This window comes from Cervus elaphus, chromosome 26 (genome assembly GCF_910594005.1).
Source record: "Cervus elaphus chromosome 26, mCerEla1.1, whole genome shotgun sequence".
Classification (NCBI taxonomy): Eukaryota; Metazoa; Chordata; class Mammalia; order Artiodactyla; family Cervidae; genus Cervus; species Cervus elaphus.
In genome coordinates this window covers 17,107,303-17,123,848 of record NC_057840.1, presented here as the reverse complement: position 1 = coordinate 17,123,848, position 16,546 = coordinate 17,107,303, and the positions used below count along the sequence as shown (strand labels likewise).

At 40.2% G+C, this 16,546-nt stretch overlaps 2 protein-coding genes across 2 annotated transcripts in view; one reads left to right on the top strand and one right to left on the bottom strand.

The window, feature by feature from the left end:
* The window catches only part of ENPP3 (ectonucleotide pyrophosphatase/phosphodiesterase 3), an 80,185-nt gene that overhangs the window by 44,363 nt on the left and 19,276 nt on the right, over positions 1-16,546 (bottom strand). Inside the window, exons 6-8 of the mRNA XM_043888245.1 lie at positions 12,312-12,409; positions 2,153-2,232; positions 270-389 (exon numbers count right to left, since the gene is read on the bottom strand). Of these exons, the coding sequence (XP_043744180.1) occupies positions 270-389; positions 2,153-2,232; positions 12,312-12,409 (298 nt within the window). The remainder of the gene's footprint in view (positions 1-269; positions 390-2,152; positions 2,233-12,311; positions 12,410-16,546) is intronic.
* Positions 6,173-6,542, top strand: LOC122684233 (NADH dehydrogenase [ubiquinone] 1 alpha subcomplex subunit 1-like). The gene has a single exon (XM_043888246.1). It carries the CDS (start codon positions 6,196-6,198, stop codon positions 6,406-6,408), a length of 213 nt encoding a protein of 70 aa, XP_043744181.1. The 5' UTR covers positions 6,173-6,195; the 3' UTR covers positions 6,409-6,542.

The window sequence follows — 16,546 nt, the reverse complement described above, 5'->3', positions numbered from 1 at the left end:
ATAAAATAGAATGAGTTAAAAACTTAACAGATAATCTTTCTGAGTAACTTCCAGGTTGATATATTTATAAACCGACATCCAAGTCTCAAGGCAACTTAGGTGAACAATTATACACATTGAAAAGATTCAAATCATAAATATAAATTGTGCTGAAACTATTTTCGGCTTCCCACCCCTAGCCCTGAGAAATTAAAAAGACAACATAGAACTCAGAGTGGAGAGAGAAGAGTGATCCATTGTCATGTGGGGAAATGGACAATGACACATACCGGTTGCCCCTGCCACCAAGCTGGATTATCTTTCTCCTTTGAAGAAAGTGAAAAATTCTTGTTGAGGTTTATATCATACATATTATTGTCAATGATGCCATGTGATTCTGGATATAACCCCTAAAATGATAATTTCAGAAAAAAAGATTTAAGGTAAAATAATACATTAACAAAACATGTATTTAAATTGAAATAGCATAAGACCTATAACTCTTATTTGAAAAGAAGTCATATACCTTTCAATATAAAACCCCTAGATCTGAGCCCAAATACATATATTATTGTTACATATATACCAGTTCCACCATGGTCCATAGCTGCAAACGAGTGATGTTAGGAAGATGATTCGTGTTTATGGTTTTAATGTAACTCTTATGTTATTAATAACTAATTATAGATTCTATATTACAATAATGATTAGACACTGGTTTATTGGCAATAAGAACAAGATATTTGTTACATAGAAGCTATTAAGTATCAGATGTTGGCCAATGGGTTAAAATGTGTTATCAGCGCTCTAGAAGGAAGCCTTCCAAGTCTCTGTGCTTCTCCCTGTCACTCATCCATCAATCCAGTCATTTGTTCAGTGCGGTCACAAAGACTCATTCAATCATTTCACACATTCTCACTGAATGTCTATGATACCATAGGCAGTTATAACTACATTTAGATAGACTTTTAGGGTCATTATTTCAGAACATTACTATTATATGAATATGGATACATGCACATATATTGAATATTAATAGCACTTATGCATAATCCATTATTTATATAGACATATGATGGTGCTAGTGGTAAAAAAAAAAAAAAAAATCCACCTGCAAATGCAAAGATATAAGAGATGTGGGTTCAGCCTGAGTGAGGAAGGTCCCCTGGAGGGGGAATGGCAGCCTGCTCTAGTATTCTTGCCTGGAAAATCCCATGGACAGAGGAGCCTGGCAGGCTGCCGTCCATGGGCTTGCAACAGAGATAGACATGACTTAGCGACTAAACAACAACATACATATATATGTATGAGCACGCACACAGATATGTATTATGTACTATGTATGTAGACCTATACATGTAGACCTATACTATTGCTCATTCGTGAGACCCGGGTTTGATCCCTGGGTCAAGAAGACCCCCTGGAGAAGGGAATGGCAACCCACTCCAGTATTCCTGCCTGGGAAATCCCGTGGGCAGAGGAGCCAGGGGGTCTACAGTCCATGGGGTTGTAAAGAGTCGGACATGATTGAGCAATAGTAATAAAAGACTAAATGCAAAGTAGTAAAAATATAATATTCTTTGGCAATAAAGGTTGAGGCAGAGGACTCCTTAAGATGTGCCCTGAATCTATAAATATTAAAAAACTTAATCTTCCTTTGTGTTCATTTTTATCATTTCATGTACATCTTCTTGTACACTGAGGAGAATTCATTGCTTTATTTGCTTTATTCAAAGAGATATAGCCAGTTTGAATCCAACTAAGAAACAGGAGACTTCACCAAGTTAAATATAATTTTAAAAACTAGATAAGAAAGAGATTCTCCACATCAAAGCGGCTGTTTTCATACATAGCCTACCGTTCCCACAGACCTTCAGATAAATGGGGTCTAATCAAAAGATCAGAGTAGAGAGTATTTCCCACGTCCCAGAGGCTATCCTGGCCTGTCACAGAGATAAATGAGCTGAACACTGGGACACTCGTTCATAAATAACATCTCATAGCCCTGGACTGGCCTCATACTCAGACATTCCTTCCCAGCCTGTATTAAGCTGTGATCGCTACCACGCATGATCCTGAATCTGTGGCTTGGCCGGCTCCTGCCTCAGCATGTCTGGTGTGGTCAGTTGCCCATCGAGGGTCTGTCACTCTTGCCATTGGACCAGGCACTCACCGTGACAATGGTATAATGATTTGGGAAGGTTTTGGTCGGATAGGCAGGTCTCAGGTACTGTGAATGAACACCACATGTTTCTGCAACAAAGGATAGTGAGAAATTAAGATGTTGTTTCTTCTTCAGCAGTTGTTTGAATAACAAAAAGTATGAATATGAAAGTGTCCCAGAGAAATAGAAAATTAACTAGGGGGTGAATTGCAAATAGAAAGAGGTTAAAATTCTGATGCTTAAAATGCCTCCTTCAAGGAATGACAGTTTTCAGGAGAGGGTTGTGCTAAGTCAAGGATCAGGAACATTTTTCTGTGAAGAGCCAGATAATAAATAAATAGGCTTTGAGCAAATGGCATGGCTCTGTTATAACAAAACTTCGTTTGTAGACATCGAGACAAAGAAATTTCATGTAATTTCTTTCGCGGGGCACAAGGTATTCTTTTTTTTCCCCAACCATTTAAGAATGAAAACAATCCTTAGCATTAGCAGACCATATGGAAATAGGTACAGATTGCTGATACCTGAGCTTAAAAGACCCTAAACTTTTAACACAGCACTAGCTGTGTTTGCTCTTGCTGTTCCTCTCTTGTCCTGGCTCATTAAAGTAAAATTTTCTATATAATACTTGCTTCCCAATATAACAAAAGCCAACACAACTACCTAGATAACTGAAAAGGGACTTGACTTGTGTGAATGCACAAGCCCATGCCACGTGGTAATGTTTACAAAATTAATTTTCCACCTTATTATTTTTAGTCCAGTTTCCATTTGATCAGCGAAGTTTCTTGTGTTCTGTTTTCCACAAAGCATGGCATTAATTTTGCTTTCAGTCATTCTGTTGTTTTCATCTGTGCAATAACCCTGCTCAAGAAGGTCAGAACCACTAAGGCACATTGCTATTTGCTCTGCAAGAGTGAAGTGTGAGACATTTTCTGTACCAAAATCCTACCACCTCTAATTCTAAAAGAGAACTTCACCACTAGAGATTCTATTTAGGTTAAAGCAAAAGGTGCAAATGATTGTTGTCCAGAAAGCAACAAACTTTGCATCTGCAAATGAAGTTTTTCTTAAATAGGCTTGGAGTTGGTCTCCTTCCCAGCCAGGAAACCAGTATTTCCAATATGATCCAGGAATTTCCTCCTTCAGAATCTTCTTGGATCCAATATCAAGTCTACTAAATAGGACTCTGGTGGGGATGGTGAGGGCTGAAAAGTGGAGGGAAAGGAGCAAAAAAAAAAAAAAATCTACATCTCTAGCAAGTGCCCCAAGTGGTTCTGATGTACTTAAACCGAAGCTTGCTCTGGGTCATAATGTATAATCAAAAATTAAAATAACATTTTTTCTTTTTTAGCCAATACCACCAACAAATAAACCTTGTCCTCAAATAGACAGATATATTTAATATTGTTATAAAATCATATGATAAGAAAAATAAAATGAGATCTAATCTACTGACATAATTAGAAGAATTTAAGTGGAGAAGACTATCATACAATAGAGAGATATATAAGGTTTCTGTTTTTATTTCCCTGAGGCATGCATAGTGTGTTCAAATTCTTAAATGTGTCTAAAGGCACAGAACATAAAATAAAAAGCAAAGTAAGTTACTAAGTTACCAGTGATGTAAAAACATGACACCTTCCTAGTCTTAAACAGGACATATCTGTGGACTAGCTACAGATTCAAGCTACCATTTTTGATCACCTGCCTTTGAACAAGAGCTATTAGAGAACAGATCATCATAAGCAAGATCTACCATCATTTCTTCCTGATCTTAATCATCTAAATTATGACTGAACAGAATAGTTTTGGAAGGATGCACAATAAATTAATAAGAATAGTTGCTTCCGTAGAGAAAAACTAGGAAGATCAGGAAAGAATCTGTTGTAACTTTCAATATCATTTTTTAGTTTATTATTTGCATATTTTGTTCCTTAAAAAAATCTTTTTAAAAAGAAAGTACAACCAAAAAATTGAAAATATATATGGAATAAACATATACCCATAGTAACTATAAACTATGAGAAGGAATAGAAGACTGAATGAATGAGTAGATAAAATAGCTGAAGAAAGTACATGTAGCAAAAGCACTTCAAGGAAAGGAGTTCATAGCAGTAAACAGCCACATGAAAAAAAGGAGGAATTTCAAACAAACCACCTAATTTTATACTTTAAGGAGCTAGAAAAAGAACACGCAAACTCCAGTCAGCGAAAAAGAAAAAAAACAACAAAGATTACAGCGGAAATAAGTGCAACAGAAGAGAAAAACAATTTTAAAAATCAACAAAATTAAAGTAGGTTTTTTGAAAAGATAAAATTGACAAAACTTTAGCTACATTAAAAAAAGAGAGAGAGAAGACTCAAATCAGTAAAGTCAGAAACCAATACCACAGGAGTAAAAGGATTATAAGAGACTATTATGAACAAATGTAAAGAGTCTCCCCACAACGCGGGAGCCCGGGGTTCCATCCCTGGGTCGGGAAGACCCCCTGCAGAAGGAAACGGTAACCCACTCCAGTATGCTTGCCTGGAAAATTCTCTGACAGAGGAGCCTGGTGGGCTATGCAGTTGGCGGGGTCACAGAGTTGGACGTGACAGAGTGACTAACACTTCTAACGCTTCCCTAGTCTGAATTATGAAGAAATAGAAAATCTGAACCGACCAATAACAAGTAATGGAAAACTTCCTAACAGAAAAGCCCAAGATGGCGTCACAGGTTAATTTTACCTAATATTTAAAGAAGCCTATCCTTTCTCCAGAGGATCTTCCTGACCCAGGAACCGAACTGGGGCCTCCTGCATTTCAGGCAAATTCTTTACCAACTGAGCTATCAGGAAAGCCCTTTAAAGATGGATTAATGCCAACATTTAAAGAAAGTGAAAAGTGAGAGTGAAATTTGCTCAGTGTCCGACTCTTTGCCACCCTGTGGGCTATACAATCCATGGAATTCTCCAGGCCAGAATACTGGAGAGGGTAGCCTTTCTAAGGGGTCTTCCCAACCCAGGGATCAAACTCAGGTCTCCCACGTTGCAGGTGGATTCTTTACCAACTAAGCCACCAGGGAAGCCCAACAATACTAGAGTGGGTAGCCTATCCTTTCTTTGGGGGATCTTCCTGACACAGGAATCGAACCAGGGTCTCCTGCATCACAGGCAGATTCTTTACCAATTGAGCTATCAGGGAAGCCCTTTAAAGAAAGCTTAATGCCAGTTCTCAAACTTTGCCAAAAACAAACAAGTGAATGAAGAGGAGAGACTATGCCAAGATTCATTTTATGAGATTAACATTACCCTGATACCAAAGCCAGATAAGGATACTAAAGAAAAAGAAAATTACAGGCCAATACCTTCATGAATTTAGACAAAAAAAATTCAACAAAATACTAGTATGATAAATTCAACAGCACATTGTAAGGATCACACACCAAAGTCAAGTGAGATTTATCCCTGGGATACAAGGATGCTTACTACTAGTCTTCTCATAACCCCAGTTTCAAATCTAACTTTGCAAGAAATCTGACTTCCAGTTCAGGACAAATTACTTCTATCTCACTTGACAGTTTGCTGATCCTGGACCTTCTTTTGTCTGTTCTCATCCACATTGAGACAAGAAAATGTTCTCACTAGAGTCCGTGACCCTTTGGTAGTCACAGGTATATCTCAGGGCACTGTGGTATTAGAACATGCTCAGTCTCCAGGCAGTTTGATGGGACACTGGAGATGAGGTCCTAGACTTCCTTAAAGTGATGCCTTCTGTCACATACCTCGTCTCAAGCCTACCGTTCTCTAGAGGTCCTAATCCTAGCCCTTTTACCACATCTACTCTTAATTGGGCCTCCTAGAAATGAAAAGCCCATTTTGCCTTGGTGATGTCTTCACACATTAAAGAGACTATTAAACTATTAAAAAATAGTTTAAATCTTCAAAAGGGAAGACTCTCAATGGCCCAATATTTCACCGGTGTCCTTTCAAACTTTCTGTGGGATGAACAAGTCAAATAATTCCACTTCTAAAGGGGCTCGGGTGTTTGGCCTCAGGAACGGCGTCGCGATGTGGTTCGAGGTTCTCCTCGGGATCGCTGTCATGGGCGTGTGCTTGTTCATCCCGGGAATGGCCACCGCGCACATCCACAGGTTCAGTAACGGGGGCAAGGAAAAAAGGATTGCCCACTATTCATATCAGTGGTATATGATGGAAAGAGATAGGCGTGTCTCTGGAGTAAACCGTTACTATGTGTCAAAGGGTTTGGAGAACATTGATTAAGGAAACGTTTTCCTGGTTGATGAAGAACAACTCAGTCATGCTCTTCTATCCCTGCTAGTAGATTATACGGCATATTGTGTAGCATGCATTGTATTTTGTAGTGTATAATAAAAATAAAAAATCAGAAAAAAAAATAATAAAGGGGCTCGGTTCAGCCTGGTTAGATAAATTCCCTTTGGGACCCAGGCTTTGATATCTAGACTACTAGAGGAAATGCAGAAAAGGAAATAGAAACTGAGTGTTGTTTATTACTTTCCAGGACACAGTGACTCAGCAGCAAGGGACAAATCCTGAATTTGGAGCCAGTTCTGTCAGAGACCCAACCTCTTAATCTGTTAGCTTAAGATCTGCCTCAAAGAGTGAGGGGGAGGCTGAATAGACAAAGCCCTTTGTGTTGAAAGGGGAAGTAATTTATCTTTCTACAGTCAAGGAATGTTAGTGCTGGAATTAGCAGTAGAAATAATTAGGTCTAATCCTCTCATTTTCATACTGTAAAATTTTCATACTGCTCCGGGAGTTGGTGATGGACATGGAGGCCTGGCAAAAAGAGTCGGACATGACTGAGCAACTGAACTGAATCCTCTCATTTTACAAATGATGAATCTAAGGTCCAGAAAAGGTAATCATCTTAGAGTCAAACAGCTTTTTTAAAAGATAATTTGGGGAGGAGCCAAGATGATGGAGGAATAGGACTGGGAGACCACTTTCTCCCCTACAAATTCATCAAAAGAACAATTGAACGCAGAGCAAACTTCACAAAACAACTTCTGATCGCTAGCTGAGGACATCAGGCACCCAGAAAAGCAGCCCATTATCTTCGAAAGGAGGTAGGACAAAATATAAAAGATAAAAAGAGAGACAAAAGAGCTAGGGACGGAGACTCGTCCTGGGAAGGGAGTCTTAATAGAGGAAGTTTTCAAACATCAGGAAACCCTCGCACTGGCGGGTCTGGGGGAAGTTTTTGAATCTCAGAGGGCAACCTAACTGGGAGGAAAAATAAATAAAACCCACAGATTACATGCCTAAAAGCAACTTCCAGCAGAAAAGCACCCCAGACGCCCGCATCCGCCACCAGCAAGTGGGTGTGGAACGGAGAGGAGCGGGCTGCATTGCTCAGGGTAAGGACCGGGCCTGAGTGCCCTGAGGGCAATCGGAGGGAGCTAACGTGAGATAGCAACTTAAACTGTGGGATAGCAAAAGAGAGAGAGAGAGAAAATTAATCGCCCGAACACACTGCCGGCCTTTCGCAGAACAAAGGGTCTGAGCAAGTCCAGAGAAGAGCTCGCAGGCTGCGGACCGGCCCAGCCCCGCCAGAGGCTGGAGGCAGGGGGGAGGGGAAAGGGGCAGGCTCGGCCCCAAGGACCGCATCCCCTACCGCACTGCAAACAGGCCTCCACTTTCTAATCAAAGACCTCCTATGATTCTGGATGGTCAACATCCGCCGGGAGGGTCGCAGCGAGACACAGGGCGCAGGCACCCGACCGGCACGGGCGGGGACTGGGGGTGGGGGACTGGGGGTGGGGACGCGGAGGGCAGAAGGCGCACGCACCCGACTGGCGTGGGCGGAAACTGAGGCTGGGACCGCGGAGGGGAGAAGGCGAACCGCACCCGGGGAGAGTGCGCCCGTCAAGCTCCTGGCTGCCTGAGCCGCTCGGATGGAGAAGGCACAAAACGCAGGCCCAACCAAGTCCGCGCCTTTGTGGAACACCCGAGGGCTGGAACCGCGCACAGCGCGGGGCACGCTCCATACAGAACAGCCGGGAGCCTGAGCAGCGTAGACGGGGAAAGCAGCGCCCCCCCCTCCCCGCAGCACGACGGAACTAGCAACCTGAATAAGAGACCACCTCCGCCCGCGTGTGTCAGGGCGGAAGTTGGGCACTGAAGGGACTGGCAAACAGAAGCCAAATAAACAAAGGGAACTACTTCAGAAGGGACTGGTGCAACAGATTAAAATCCCTGTAGGAAACACTGACTACACTGGAAGGGGCCTGTAGATACCGAGAAGTGTAAGCTGGAACGAGGAGCTATCTGAAACTGAACCAAACCACACTGACCGCAACAGCTCCAGAGAAATTCCTAGATATATTTTTACCTTTTTTTTTTTAATTAAAAAAAATTTTTTTTCTTTTCTTTTCTTTTTTATTTTTTCTCTTTTATTTTCTTTTAAAATTCCCTATTACTCCCCCATTACTCCTTAACTTTCATTTTCATAGATTTTTATGATTTTTTTTAATTAGGAAAAAAATTTTTTTCTTTTTTTTCTTTTCTTTTTTCTTTTTCTCTTATTTTCTTTTAAAGTCCTCTATTACTCCTCTACTACTCCTTAATTTTCATTTTCATTTCACTATAACCTTGCAAAAAAAAAAAAAAGAGAAGCCCTATTTTTAAACCAAACTTCATATATATTTCTAAAAATTTTGGGTTTTAGTTTTTGTTTTTAATATAGTATTTTTAAGAGTCTAACCTCTACTCTAGATTTTTAATTTTTGTTTTTCAGTATATGATATAAATTGTGAACATTTAAGAATCCAATATTCAGTTCCCATTTTTATTCAGGAGTGTGTTGATTACTCTCCCCCAATCTTGACTCTCCGTTTTCTACCTCACCTTCTATTTCCTCCCTTCCCCTTCTCTTCCCAATCCAATTCTGTGAATCTCTGTGGGTGTCTGGGCTACGGAGAACACTCTGGGAACAGACAGCTGCGTAGATCTGTCTCTCTCCTCTTGAGTCCCCCTTTTTCTCCTCCTGCTCATCTCTATCTCCCTCCTCCCTCTCCTCTTCTTCATGTAACTCTGTGAACCTCTCTGGGTGTCCCTCACGGGGGAGAATCTTTTCACCACTAACCTAAAAGTTTTATTATCAGTGCTGTATAGTTGGAGAAGTCCTGAGACTACTGGAAGAATAAAACTGAAATCCAGAGGCAGGAGACTTAAGCCCAAAACCTGAGAACACCAGAAAACTCCTGACTACATGGAACATTAAGTAATAAGAGACCATCCAAAAGCCTCCATACCTACACAGAAACCAACCACCACCCAAGAGCCAGTAAGTTTCAGAGCAAGACATACCACGCAAATTCTCCAGCAACGCAGGAACATAGCCCTGAACATCAACATACAGGCTGCCCAAGATCACACCTGACACATAGACCCATCTCAAAACTCATTACTGGGAACTCCATTGCACTCCAGAGAGAAGAAATCTAGTTCCATGCACCAGAACACTGACACAAGCTTCCTTAATCAGGAAACCTTGACAAGCCAATCGTCCAACCCCACCCACTGGGTGAAACCTCCACAATAAAAAGGAACCACAGACCTCCAGAATACAGAAAGCCCACTCCAGACACAGCAATCTAAACAAGATGAAAAGGCAGAGAAATACCCAACAGGTAAAGGAACATGGAAAATGCCCACCAAGTGAAACAAAAGAGGAGGAGATAGGGAATCTACCTGAAAAAGAATTTAGAATAATGACAATAAAAATGATCCAAAATCTTGAAAACAAAATGGAGTTACAGATAAACAGCCTGTAGACAAAGATTGAGAAGATGCAAGAAATGTTTAATAAAGACCTAGAAGAAATGAAAAAGAGTCAATTAAAAATGAATAATGCAATAAATGAGATCAAAAACACTCTGGAGGGAACCAAGAGTAGAATAACAGAGACAGAAGATAGGATAAGTGAGGTAGAAGATAAAATGGTGGAAATAAATGAAGCAGAGAAGAAAAAAGAAAAAAGAATCAAAAGAAATGAGGACAACCTCAGGGACCTCTGGGACAATGTGAAACGCCCCAACATTCGAATCATAGGAGTCCCAGAAGAAGAAGACAAAAAGAAAGGCCATGAGAAAATACTCGAGGAGATAATAGCTGAAAACTTCCCTAAAATGGGGAAGGAAATAGCCACCCAAGTCCAAGAAACCCAGAGAGTCCCAAACAGGATAAACCCAAGGCGAAACACCCCAAGACACATATTAATCAAATTAACAAAGATCAAACACAAAGAACAAATATTAAAAGCAGCAAGGGAGAAACAACAAATAACACACAAAGGGATTCCCATAAGGATAACAGCTGATCTATCAATAGAAACCCTCCAGGCCAGAAGGGAATGGCAGGACATACTGAAAGTAATGAAAGAGAATAACCTACAACCTAGATTACTGTACCCAGCAAGGATCTCATTCAGATATGAAGGAGAATTCAAAAGCTTTACAGACAAGCAAAAGCTGAGAGAATTCAGCACCACCAAACCAGCTCTTCAACAAATGCTAAAGGATCTTCTCTAGACAGGAAACACAGAAAGGTTGTATAAACATGAACCCAAAACAACAAAGTAAATGGCAACGGGACCACACCTATCAATAATTACCTTAAATGTAAATGGGTTGAATGCCCCAACCAAAAGACAAAGACTGGCTGAATGGATACAAAAACAAGACCCCTATATATGCTGTCCACAAAAGACCCACCTCAAAACAAGAGACACATACAGACTAAAAGTGAAGGGCTGGAAAAAAATATTTCATGCAAATGGAGACCAAAAGAAAGCAGGAGTCACAGTACTCATATCAGATAAAATAGACTTTCAAATAAAGGCTGTGAAAAGAGACAAAGAAGGACACTACATAATGATCAAAGGATCAATCCAAGAAGAAGATATAACAATTATAAATATATATGCACCCAACATAGGAGCACCACAATATGTAAGGCAAACGCTAACGAGTATGAAAGAGGAAATTAATAGTAACACAATAATAGTGGGAGACTTTAATACCCCACTCACAACTATGGATAGATCAACTAAACAGAAAATTAACAAGGAAACACAAACTTTAAATGACACAATGGACCAGCTAGACCTAATTGATATCTATAGGACATTTCACCCCAAAACAATCAACTTCACCTTTCGTGTTAGTTTCAAACGTACAGCAACGTGATTCAGTCACACGTGTATCTATTCTCTTTCAGATTTTCCCCCCATATATAGGTTATTACTCCATTCCTCTCTATTATTAACTTTATAAAATTGTGCCCTAACACAGAAGTACAACATCATGATAAAGATGACGATACAAATGACAATTATGGTAATAACTTAAATCCATGCAAGGTACACTATGTACATAGTCTAGTGGTATTTCTATTAGGTGGGAAGTGAACATTTTATAGATGTAGAGACTGGGGCACCAGCAGGGGAAGTAAATTGCTAGTAAGAGGTGGAGCCAGGTTCCAGGCATCTTGACTCCAGAACTGGACAGAGATGCTGGGCTTTTCACCTATGGCTGTTCTTCTTTAGTTGCTCAGTTGTGTCCGACTCTTTGTGACCCCATGACTGCAGCCCACCAGGTTCCTCTGCCCATGGCATTTCCCAAGCAAGAATACTGGAGTGGAATGCCATTGCCTTCTGCAGGGGATCTTCCCAAACCAGGGTTCAGACTCGCATCTCTTGCACTGGCAGGCAGAGTCTTTACCCCTGAGCCACCAGGGAAGCCCTTCACCTCTGGGAGCCTCGGTATAGGCTGGTCTGTCTGGTCTACTCAGGTTCCTCCAGGCTCCTATTCTTACTGGTCATATCCACCTTGCTAAAAGCCAGAATCTAGATACGACAAGCACCATTTTTGAGACAGTATCTAGGAACAGATTTTCATAGAACAGAAGTTATGTTCAATTACAAAACAAATCAAAATAAACAAAAAGATGAGCATGCTGCAAAAAGAGGAGGAGCCAGTAAGTGTAAGATAGATATCAATAGTAAAGTCATCAAAACTCTTGAGAGGAGCTGGGCTGAGACAAACCACTAACATTAAAGGTCAAAAAGAAAGCTGCACCATTTAGAGATTAACTAACTAGTTAATCTGTCATCCATACACATCTGATTGTAGGAGGCTTACTCAGTTTATTGATGTTAGGTATTAGAGTACTCCATGTCTGTAAATATTCAGCTCTAAATCCATCCATGGAAAACAAAATAACTGGTGGCAGGTCAAACCTGAAAATGGAAAACAAAAATTTAGACCAGTATCTCGATTTTTTTCAAAAAAGACTCTTTTCTATACTACTTATAATTCTCTAAATTTGAGAATGCTGAGAAAGTACAGTCAGAAATAGTTCTAAGTTTTCCTTTTTCTTTTTAAATATTTCCCTTTACAATCAGTGTTTCCAGTACATTGTTAATCCATATAAAAACGTACAATATTTTTTCAAAAGGTGTTACATAAATTATCTGGGTCTTTCAACTTGGGAATCTGACATCCTTTGAGTTCTAGAGTTTAAACAGTTTTGGCTAACTTTATTTTCATTTGCCCCTTGTCACTGGCTATCTGTGACACCCAAATATACCATGTAAGAAATTTGCCTAGCCCTGAGCATTTACATTGAACAGGGAGTGAGCGGTGGAGAAAAATCAGGGGCTTTGGCCTCAGAAAGACTTGAAATCTATTCTCTTCACTAACAAAACATCAACAGAAATGGGATTCTATGTTGTAGACCTTTCACAATTCTGGCTTTGGCTAAAGATCCAAAAGCAATGATTCCTGAGTTCAATGCTCACACTCAAAATTATATGTTACAATTATTCTACCACTTTTTGGACACATAGCAGAATTGTTATTGTGATATGGAATTCATGAGCTCTGAAACTTATGTTTTATTATTCTAAAGTTCTACATTTTGAACTTTCAGGATATTAGTATTAACTTCCAAAGCATTACAATTTCATTTTAGATGAGTATGTAAGTTACAATAATGAAAGGGAACTTTGGGTTATAGCCAGTGACTATCGTTTTTTCCATCTAATAATTTTTTCACTTCTAAAATTGTATTTGTATTTTATACACACACAATTAAAGATGTATAGCTTCATAATCCTTTTCCATACTAAACGCCACTGTGTAACCATCACCCAGATCACAAAACAGAGTAATACTTAGAATCTTTCCCTCATGCACTCATCTAGTCAAAAACTTCTGCAAACCACACCTCACTAAGATGATCAATATCTTGACTTCTAACAGCATAGATTAGCTGTGTCTATTTTTGTACTTAGATTTATACACAACAGAATCACACAGTGTGTATTCCACTGTGTCTAGCTGCTTTTACTTAACATTATGCTTGAGGTCCATCCATAATTTCGCATATGGTTATAGATCATTCATTCTCATAGCTGTCTAGAAGTCCAGTGATTCATCCTGTTGATGGGCATTTGAATACTTTCCAGTTTAGGGCTATTATGAATAACAACTATGAACACAGTAACTTTGTTTTGAATTCTAAACATAGTGCATGCAAATAAGAATGGCAAAGACATTTTCAACTCTGCTCAAGCAGTTTATCTACACTTTTGAGTAAGAATATGTGTTTCCAAGGAATTTGGTTAGAATATGTCTTTAAAAATTCTGACAAATGCCAAGTATTATCATAAAGAAAATTTTGAATGCTGTTATCAGCTAAAAACAAAAATAATTTCAGTTTCTCTCAATATGTTTGAGTAGAGCTAAAATATATATATATATATTAGCATAGCCATCTATTTGCACATTCTAAAGGAAATTGTGAGGAGAGTCTTGACAATGTCCATTTGGTCTCCCAGAATATACATTTACTGAAGAGTAACCCATTTAACAAATATCTGAGGCGGGTTTTGCATTAGATGGGCTTCCCCTATAGCTCAGCTAGTAAAGTATCCGCCTGCCATGTGGGAGACCTGAGTTCAACCCCTGGGGTGAGAAGATCCCTTGGAAAAGGGAAAGGCTACCCGCTTCAGTGTTCTAGACTGGAGAATTCAAGGACTGTTGCAGTCCATGGGGTCTCAAAGAGTCAGACACGCCTGAGCGACTTTCACTTCACTTGTGCTGAAAAAGCGAAAGTTAAGTCACTCAGTCCTGTTCAACTCTTTGCAACCCCATGGACTGCAGCCCACCAGACTCCTCCGTCTATGGGATTTTCCAGACAAGAGTCCTGGAGTGGGTTGCTGTTTCCTTCTCCAGGGGATCTTCCCGACCAAGGGATTGAACCCGGGTCTCCTGCATTACAAGCAGACGCTTTACCATCTGAGCCACCAGGGAAATTGTCACCTGTGCTAGGTACCGAGACAAAGGCACTAAGGAATCATAGCCTCTAACTGTGTGTGCGCACTTAGCCGCTCAGTTGTGTCTGATTCTTTGAGGCCCCATGGAATGTAGCCCACCAGGCTCCTCTGTCTATGGGATTCTCCAGGCAAGAGTACTGGCGTAGGTTGCCATTCCCTTCTCCAGGGGATCTTCTCAACCCAGGGATCAAATCCAGTCTCCTGCATTACAGGCAGATTCTTTTTCATCTGAGCCACCAGGAAAGCCCCACAGCCCTTATCTAGAGGGTGAAATTAAGAAGTAAACAGAAGTGATTAAGGACTAGATTTAGGTACAGGATGCTATTCAAGTACATAGATTCGGTATTGCTAATGTGAAAGCAGGCTCCGCAGGGGGTATGACATGTGAAGTGACCCTTAAAGAACAAACAGAAATGATCTGAAAAGAGAAAGGGACCAATGTTTCACTCAGAGAAAACACACAGCACAAAAGCCCATGTGAGATGAATGACTCATGCAACAACATTTATGAGCCTTAGAAACACGGGGCTAAGCAAACAAGAGAAAACAAAAGACAGACTTAGGAGGATATGTGATATGAGTGCATTTACGTAAAATTCTAAAACATGAATCTATGGTGATGAACAATATGAAAAGATATGACACTGAAAGATGAACTCCCCAGGTTGGTTGGTGCCCAACTTGCAACTGGAGAACAGTGGAGAAGTAACTCCAGAAAGAATGAAGAGATGGAGCCAAAGCAAAACAACACCCAATTGTGGACTTCTGATGCTGTAAAGAAAAATATTGCATAGGAACCTAGTCTATGAATCAAGGTAAATTGAAAATGGTCAAACAGGAGATGGCAAGAGTGAACATTGACATTTTAGGAATCAGTGAACTAAAATAGACTGGAATGGGTGAATTTAACTCAGATGACCATTATATCTACTACTGTGGGCAAGAATCCCTTAGAAGAAATGGATTAGCCCTTATAGTCAACAAAAGAGTCCAAAATGCAGTACTTGGATGCAATCTCAAAAACGACAGAATGACCTCTACTAGTTTCCAAAGGAAACCATTCAGTATCACAGTAATCCAAGTCTATGCCCCTACCAGTAATGCTGAAGAAGCTAAAGTTGAATGGTTCTATGAAGACTTAAAAGACTTTCTAGAACTAACACCCAAAAAAGACATCCTTTTCGTTTCTGGGGACTGGAAGGCAAAAGTAGAAAGTAAAGAGATACCTGGAGTAACAGGCAAATTTGACCTTGGAGTACAAAATGAAGCAAGGCAAAGATGGAGAAGCTCTATACAATCAGCAAAAACTGTGGTGCTGGAGAAGACTCTTGAGAGTCCCTTGGACTGCAAGGAGATCCAACCAGTCAATCATAAAGGAAATCAGTCCTGAATATTCATTGGAAGGACTGATGCTGAAGCTGAAGCTCCAATACTTTGGCCACCTGTTGTGAAGAGCTGACTCACTGGAAAAGCCCCTGATGCTGGGAAAGACTAAAGGCAGAAGAAGGGGATGACAGAGTGTGAGATGGTTGGATGGCATCACTGACTCGATGGTCATGAATTTGAGCAGACTGCAGGAGTTGGTGATGAACAGGGAAGCCTGGAGTGCTGCAGTCCATGGGGTTGTAAAAAGTCAGACATGACTGAGTGACTGAACTGAACTGAACTGAACTGAACTGATGGTGATGAAAATCAGAACAGAGACATCTTTCTGGGGACTTGGAAATATTCTATATGTTGGAAATATTCTATATCTGTGGGTTACATAGGTTTCTGAATTTCTAAAAATTATACTGAAGTGTGAATACCTCAATGCACAAGAACTACATCTCAAAAATTAAGAACAGAAAATTTGGACTGTTTACAGTGTGTAGAAAACAATCATCCAGGAATTTAAGTGACATATTGCAATTTGTGTTCAGTTCTGTTCAGTTGCTCAGTTGTGTCCGACTCTTTGTGACCCCATGGACTGCAGCATGCCAGGCCTCCCTGTGCATCACCAACTCCTGGAGTTTAGTCAAACCCATGTCCTTTGAG

Excerpts from the sequence above, each read along its gene's own strand:
- LOC122684233 (XM_043888246.1), top strand. The coding sequence starts at position 6,196 with ATGTGGTTCGAGGTTCTCCTCGGGATCGCTGTCATGGGCGTGTGCTTG.